The sequence below is a fragment of the Prosopis cineraria genome, unplaced genomic scaffold (genome assembly GCF_029017545.1).
Source record: "Prosopis cineraria cultivar Desert tree isolate PC_DT_omini unplaced genomic scaffold, ASM2901754v1 PC1, whole genome shotgun sequence".
Lineage (NCBI taxonomy): Eukaryota > Viridiplantae > Streptophyta > Magnoliopsida > Fabales > Fabaceae > Prosopis > Prosopis cineraria.
Window position 1 is genome coordinate 5,922,876 of NW_026555332.1, and position 8,796 is coordinate 5,931,671.

At 26.6% G+C, this 8,796-nt stretch overlaps 1 protein-coding gene across 1 annotated transcript; it reads left to right on the top strand.

The window, feature by feature from the left end:
* Positions 1 to 6,733: 6,733 nt before the first annotated feature.
* LOC129289405 (uncharacterized) lies at positions 6,734 to 8,201 on the top strand. The gene has a single exon (XM_054926169.1). The coding sequence runs from the start codon at positions 7,172 to 7,174 to the stop codon at positions 7,958 to 7,960; it is 789 nt and encodes a 262-aa protein (XP_054782144.1). The 5' UTR covers positions 6,734 to 7,171; the 3' UTR covers positions 7,961 to 8,201.
* The last annotated feature ends 595 nt before the right edge of the window (positions 8,202 to 8,796 follow it).

Below are 8,796 nucleotides of genomic sequence, written 5' to 3' on the forward strand. Positions count from 1 at the left end.
TTAGATATTAAATATGGATACTTTTTTCAACAAGAATGTGAATAGTGGTTCACCATGTTATAGAGAATTAACCCTTTCTATTAAACCCAACTCTCATTGCTGAGTAAATTTTATAATAAAGTCAAAAGCAATAAACACAAATTCATTTACAAAAAAAAGGTTATTTTGTCACCCGAAAAAAAAAAGGATAAAGGTGTAAATCTGACCACATACTATCTTTTCAACAGTATCTAATAACTCAAACTATTAGATGGTACAAAATAAATTATAAATTTTAAAAAAGAGCATCTAATTGCTCGTCATTAATTTTATTTGACGAATGTTATGTGAGGCCTACAATGATGCTAGCACTTCATGGGCACTCCACGTTAGCATGTGTAAAAATGTAAATTTAGTTACAAACTATTTTTTGAGGAACACTGGATAGTTTCTACTATAAAAAATAAACTATTGAATACCTGTCCATCAATTTTAACCAAATATCGTTCGTTTTCAAATTTATGAGATCTACAACGCATCAATCTCTTCAATTTTTTTGCCTTTGTTCTTAGTTTTAGCTCAAAAAAAAGAAGTTCAAAAAGTTCTTATCTAAAACATTCACGAAGACGATGCCAACAAAGTATAAGGAATAATTAATGGGTAAATTTAAGTTAGAATTAAGCTTCTTCCATACATAGTAAAATCAAGGTTCTACTTCATTAACATCATTCTTGTAAATGCCTTCAAATAAGAACTCTTTAACTCTCTTATTCTCAAGTTAAGATTGAGAATGAAGGTAAAAAAATTAAAGAGATTGATGTATTGTAGGCCTAAAAAGTATAAAAATAAATGGTGTTTGATCAAAATTGATGGGAATGTGTTAGATGATTCATTTTTTATAGTAAAGACTACCTAATACTCCTCAAAATATAATTTGTAACTAAATTTACATTTTCACGCATGTTGACGTGGAGTACTCGTGGAATGCCATGTGTCATTGTGAGCCCTACATAACAACTATCCACTAAAGTTAATGGTGGTTTACTGAATACTTTAATTTTAATAGTTTATGATTTATTTCACATCATCTTATGGTTTAAGCTATCAAATACTCCTAAAAAAAATAATACATGTTCAAAGTTAATACTTTACCCAAAAAAATGTTGGATCTCTCAAAACAATCTTCATAATCATATATTAACTGACTGGGCTTGTTAAGCCTACAATCTTTCAAAAGCCTATTATAAGTCTAACCTATTTGGATAGGCAAAATAATCAATTCTTAAAGCCTAGGCCATGGTTTTAGCAAAATAAATCCAAAAACTCTATTTTTACCGTTATCACGTTTTGCTCCTTAAACTTGGTTTTCTATTAAGGTCATCTTAGATGGTTGAGTATTTTTAAATATGATAAAATGATTGTGAAAGGTCGAGATAATAGTGCAAGTGATGGTTTTATGTGGTTTATGTGTTAGATTGGCCGTGAGAAATGTTTAAATGTAATTCGTTATTACCCCTTGAATTTATTGTGAAACCAAGGTTTTAGTAGCCAATTTGTGAATGGATTGAATTTGGTGTGGTATGATTGGCCTATTAGGTGGTGCGTGGTCTATTTGAGTTAGTTCAAGTGGTTTTAAAGGCACCAGGTTGTGGGTTTTGGATACCATTGTATCTGTTTTGAAAGTAAAACGGATAAATTCATGTCTGGGTGTTCAATTTTTAGATAGTTAAATATTTAGATATGAGAACAATGCCAATAGTTAGAGGACTCAATGAGCAACATGTGACATTTGAATTGCTCAAATAAGATGTCGAATGGTAAAACAACGCATTCTGAAAATTGGCTGGAAGAGTTGTCATCATAACAAGAGCACATTCTAATGTAAAGTAGCTAGGCCGTGGCACACTGCATAGAGAGGTACATAGTCCCTTTATGTCATCTGCCCTGGTAGGTGACTTGTGCACTGTGGCAAATGGGGCATTTTTTGAAAATTTTCCAGAATGCCTATTGGATGTATTTAAGTGGTATAATTGATTTTTATGCTTTTACTACCTTGTGTTATTTGTTTTAAACTATGGTTTGAGTTCAAACATATTTTCAAAAAGGGTTTCTCTAGATCCTATTTTTTTAAATTAATTTTTCTAAACCCTTATATTATGATAAACTTATATAAAAAATTTATTAATCTTGATTATCATAATAGTATTGTTAGAGTGTTGTTCTGATAATGTTAAAGTGAATATTACATCCTTCACATATTATCATGCACATGCTATAGGTGGTTAGGAATTTAGTGCTTTACATTATAGTTTAATTATGTTTCTTCCTATTCTATATATATATATATATATATAAATCTCCTTTTATGATTCAATATTTTATAAAAATTTCTATTAACATATATAATGAAACTTAAATCATTAAAATTTGATATATTTAATTTAATTAAAAATAAAAAATATTATTAAAATATTTTATAAAGTGATTTTCTTTTCCCAAATTTTCTTTATAGTTTTAAATTATTCAAATAAAATTTTAACGCTATTTTATTTATATATTTGTGTGTAAAATTTTATAAAACATTAAATCAAATAGTCATTCAAAATTTTGATCTAAAGATAATATAAGAAAAAGAAAAAATTTATTTATGTATTATTTCTTCAGTGATTATAAAGATGTGGGATCCTCATCATCTTCGGTTACTAGTAGTAGTGTTGGAAGAGAAGGTGCATCAAGTTCTAACATGTCCATGTCCATGTCATTGTCATCAATACCATTTTGTTTGAAATTTGAGAGTGTTGCAATTTAAACATTTTAGAATAAGTTTGAAACAAGAAGCGTTTAGGGTCAAATTTAGTTACATAAACTTTTGTATATTTGAATATTTTAAACTCGGCCCAACTCGAGCCTGGCTCATATAAGCTTGGCTTTCTTGAATTATTGGTTCTAAACAATTACTAGGAGAAAAATAATAGAAAAAATTGCATATGTGTCTTAGATAAGGAACTCATTTACAAAACAATCTCATAAATTGGCTCATAAACCTTAATTACAATTAAAGACTTTTGGTTCTTCATGAAGTTTTAGAAAGTTTTGGGCCTTTGTGCTATAATGTCTCATATAATGGCCTTGGATGATATTCTCTCAATAAAAAAAGCTTAAGGAAAAATTTACTTTTGGGTAAGCATAAAGAATTAGGCTTTGTTGGTGGTAGAAAATAACTCCCTCGAGGTACAAAGAGAAATATGTAAATATTTTTAAACTAAATTGTTGCATACATAAAAGTTGAGATTCAATTCTTTAATTACTAATTTAATTGATGATAGCATTTACTACTCAAAAGTTAGTTACAATAAAATTTTTATTAACAATATTATGCAGCATAATAATATTTTTAAAATAATTTTGACACAAAAATTTTGAAAACACGAACCACTGTTAACTTTACAAGCAAGAAATATTGGCCAATGAGTTAAAAAATCAGAAATTAAGTGCTGGTATAATTTTTGTTTTCAAAAATTGTTTTATGTGTTTAAAAGTAAAGAAATAAAAAATTTGTTTCTGTAAATGTTTTTGAAGTAAATATTTTTAAAATTTTTTATTTTTTATTTTTAAAATAAAAATAGAAATACCTTAAAACTGTTTGTGTTTTTCTTTATTTTGTAAAAAGTACTACATTTAACTATTGAAAATTAAAATTGTAGTTATGGCTAACCATTCTCATAAACCATCACTATTAGCCACTAATGACCACCATTATCGGCCTTTTTTAATCCCAAAATTATTTTTAAATTAACATAATCAAACATATTTTTGTTTTATTTGTTTTAAAAATTAGTTTACAAAATAGTTTTTGAAAATAAAAAATAAGAACCAAACCAAACAAGCCCTAAAGCATTGAGTCATATGACAAAGGATATATAATTATTTTTAGAGTAACAAATAATATTATAGTCAATTTTTTTTATGAGGATACAATAAGTAATTAATAATTATTTTGTCCTTCATACTACTTATATTTTTTTTCTTATTTTATGATGAATTATATAGACACATGTTCAAGATATAATATAATTCAATCTTATGTTCATGATATCTTCAGGAATCATCATTATATATATACACGCACATATGTATGTCTATTAAATCCAGTATAAATTAAGCAGGCAACAAACAAAAAATCAAGTACTCTATAACTCAACATCAACGTCAAACTCTCTCTCTCTCTCTATGTATACATATATATGTATAACTTATAAGAATCCAAACTCTTTCAGGTTTAAAAAATAGAGAGTCAGACTCTTCATGAGGCATAAAACGATAATCTATTTCTTAAATTTAATACAATGCAAGTGATCCATACCTGTATGATACAATTCTTCTAAGCTTTTAAGAATTTATCCCTTTTTAACTTTAAATTTAATTTTAAAGCCCCAACACAATATTTAGGGGTTTATTCTAGTCCTTCTGGTAGTTTAAAAAGTTTTCGGAAAAAAATAGCAAAATCAAAAGTTATATGCTTAATTTTTTATATTTAAACTTAAATTACTATATAAGAAAATATAACTCTTAGTTCTTGAATTTTTTTCCTAATGATTGATTTAATCCCTAAATTTGGACACATGACAAGATTCAATCCAATAATTTCTTAACTAGCAACAATTCAGTTCTTATATTTTTTTAATAAATCAATCCTTATATTTTTTAATTAGTACAACTCAGTTTCTATAATTTATTAACTCAATAAATTATAAGAATTAAATTGTACTTAGTCAAAATTTGAAAACTAAATTGATAATCAAAAGAATGTTTAAATACTAAAAGTTAGATTATTTCTATTATATGCTCCCTCTGTTTTTAAACATAAGAAAATTTTAATTTGAAAAGTTCATTAATCCTAATAATTATGTTTGAAATTAAAAAAATTTTTAAAAAATAACCATGTAGTTCCTAAAGCTTTGATGAGTTATATCCTCAAACTTTAACATATTGTAACTCAATCCTTATAATTTTGATTTAATTGTAATTCAACTCCTAAATTTTGATTCACTGCAACTTAATCCTTATATTTCAGTAATTTAAAATATTGGTCCCTGTATTTTAAAAAATAAAATTATAAATATTAAAATTATTTATAAAATTTTAATCTTTAAAATTTTTAGTAATTTAAAGTATTAGTCCTAAATTTTAAAATAATTTTATTCTTTATAATTTTATTTCATAAAATATAGGCCAATATTTTAAATTTTTAAAATAATAAAAATTGAGTTATACGAAGTTAAAGTTTAGGAATTAAATTATAATTAAGTTAAAATTATAAAAAATTAATTATGAGCTAAAATTCAACGATTAAGTTATAACTAAATTAAAATTATAAAAATTAAATGATTAATTTTTTTAAAGTTTGGACCAAACACCTTTGTAATTATTTTTTTACTTTTAGTTTAATAATAATATTATTTAGTGAAAGAAAATTAAAAGAGATGCCATAAATACTTTTCAAGAAGTATTATTTTACTTATAAAACTTATATTCTCTTATGTCTTTATTATAGGGGCAATTTTTTAAAAAAAATTGGTGTTTAATATAAAATACTTGATAGGATATTAATTATATTTTTTAAATATTATTTTTATTTAAATTTATTAATTATGAAAGAGAATATAATGAAGAATTCAAAAATTTTCATTTAAACAAAAGAAAAATTAAAAATTTATTCTATTTTATGATAAAATTAAAGAATCACGTTTCCTAGTGTGTGGTTCGCATAAGAGAATATGACAGGGAAGAGAAAGTACAGAGAAGAGAAAAGTGGGGAGAAAACTTGGTTAGGGAGAGAAAATTAGGAGAAAAATAATATATAAGACTAATATATTTTTATATTTAACTTTTTTTTTAAATATAATGAGATGTTGGATAAAAAAATTCAATTTTTAAATTTACTCATACTTTTTTATTGCCTTGCTCCATTTTTATCTTAATTTTTCCTTCACTTTTAAACTTTGATTATTATATATTTAATAATTTAATAAATAAATTTTAAAATTAGACAAAATAATTTCTTTCTGCCGTAGATAACATAATTTACAATTATATTTTTATTTAATCATTAATATATAATAAAAATTATACAAATAATATGTTAAAATATTAAATTTTATTATATATAAATATATTTTTACAAATAATAATTTTATTATTATCTATATGAAATTAATAATTTTTCTTTCCTTTAATTTTCTCTCATTTAGCTAACTATATTAAGGAAAAAATTACATCCTTATACTTTTCTATTTTTTATTTTTTTACTATTTTTTATAAGCTAAGTATAGTATTAGTTTCAATGAAATAATTAAAAATATTTTATAATAAAGATACTATTTTTATTAAAAAATAAGATATTTTTAATCGAATTTTATTCTAATAAAATAGTTACTCACTTTTTAAATAATTTTATCTTTTTATATTTATTTTTATTAAATATTTTATAATAAATATAAAATTATTATTAATAGAGATATTTTAAAAAAACAATAATCATATTTTAAAAGATTAAATTTTTTTTATATTTTTAAATATTTAATTTTTTAAAAAATATTTTATATTTTTAAATGAAGGTGATAGTTAAGAATAAAAGTATAATAATTTTATTTATATTTAAAGTGGAGGGAGTACATGCGTCACTTGCGTCTTTTCTGACAGCCTTAAACCGAGCCGGCTTTTGGGTTTTTACTCGGTCAAGCTGAAGACTCTCCTCGCATGTCGCTTCATTCCAATATAGCCCAACAAATCATCAACCCCCAGAAGTCTCCTTCAGAAAAAAACAGGTCACGTTGCTTAATTCCCCAAAAGTCTCCATTGATTTTTTCTCATTCCCCAGAAAACGCATCTCTCCTCTTTCTCTCTGCCTGGACCACTGATTCATTTCATCTCTCCCATCTTGTTCTCCATTTTCAACTGTGTCAGAACTCCGGCATCGCATCCCTCTCACGAGTCACGGCTAAGCCCTCCTTCATTTATTTTATTCTAATTCTGACCTCTTCTCTCTGTTTCTTTACTTTCGGTCCCTGTTTTAGATTTCAATGCTATATTAAATACTACTTTCTGGTTTCTACTTCACTTACCTTTGCCCCTATTTCATTTACATTCTTCTTCTTCTTCTTCTTCTTAATTGTAGCATTTCTTTTCTCTAATGGCTATTGAATTTTTCTCTGGAAATTGTGGAGATCCCATGAGTCCGAGAATCTCATTCTCTTATGACTTTTGCCATTCGAATGCGATCCCTGTTGAGCAACACCTTTCTCGATCGAATTCCTCCGGTTTGAACAATCCGTCGTTTGATTTTGATTTCTGTGTTCGTGAAACCTTTGACCAGGAATCATCTTCAGCCGATGAGCTTTTCTCAGATGGGAGACTCCTTCCCTCCGAAATCAAGAAGAAGAAGAAGACGAAGAAGGATTTTCCCCTGAAACAAACCGATCATCAGTTTCCTAAATCTCTGCCCGCGCAAACTGTTCGAGAAAATGCCTTAGCCACCAAAGTATCAAACCCAGAGAGACTCAAAGAAGAAGCAGATGGTGAAAAGCAAGGCCACAATCACAAGTCCTTTTGGCGATTCAAGAGAAGCAAGAGCTATGGAACTGGGTATGGAAGAAGCTTATGCCCTTTGCCACTTTTGTCTCGCAGCTATTCAACTGGTTCAACCTCGCCTTCTACCTCAAGCGTTAAGAAGAACATGTCTGTGTCAAAAGAAGGTAAAAGTAATAATAATAATGCCCAGAAATTGCATGCGTCATCAGCAAGGTCTTCATCCTCTTCGTCAGGTCACAACAGTTATCTTAAGCCTCCACTGAAGAAATCTCAGACTGCATCTTATGGTAATAATGGTGTCCCTGTGATTCTTAATGTTCCATCTGCAAATCTATTTGGATTTGCTTCAATCTTCTCCTCCAGAAGTAAAGATAAGACGAAGAGGAAGTGATTCTTCGTTATTCCAAGCATTTTGACTCTGATCCTTAATTAGAAAGATTAGTGAACTGTCAATATGGTCCTCCACAGGCATTTCTTGTAAAGAAAGGAAAATTTTCATTTCTGGTTGATGTACTACCATGTGATAATGAGGTGAGGTATGGGTAAAAGTTGTGTGATCAAGGACAAAGTCAAACAAAATGATGTTTCACGGTTGTGAAGAGGATTTATTATTCTATGGTTGTCTCTTGTTTCTTCTTTTGTTGCTCTGTTCTATGCTTTCATCAGATCAGACCATTGGTGTATGCACTGATATTATTTATAACTGTTGTTCTTGGTATTTTTACAGTGATTTGTTACTAGTTATTATATTGTTCAGTTGCTCCTAGATCCTTAAATATCGTTTGTTCGCAACATGTCTTTATATTTTTAAATATAATTATAAGGACCGAACAATGATAAGGTGTATATAAATTCTCTTATTTCTTGTATGTTAAAATTAAATAAAATTATGAGGAGCTGAATAAAAAATGATTAAAAGAGAAAAATTATTAATTAAAAAAAACAATGGTAAGATCCATATAAATTCCTTTTTTACTGAGATGTTAAAATTAATTACAATCATGATAAGCTGTATAAAAAAATGAACAGAACATAAAAAAAAAAAAAACAAACAATCAAACACGAGATTTCTGAAACCTTATGGCTGAAATTTTATTAAGACTAAGACCCTATGATTAAGACAAAAGGGCAAAAAAAAAAAATGGTTGATCATTTTACTGATATAATATTCAATTTATCGTAATTTTATCAATTTAATAATAGAATTAACAAAATTACGTATAAATC

What these genes read in the sequence shown, in the direction of transcription:
- LOC129289405 (XM_054926169.1), top strand. Translation starts at nt 7,172, where the DNA reads ATGGCTATTGAATTTTTCTCTGGAAATTGTGGAGATCCCATGAGTCCG.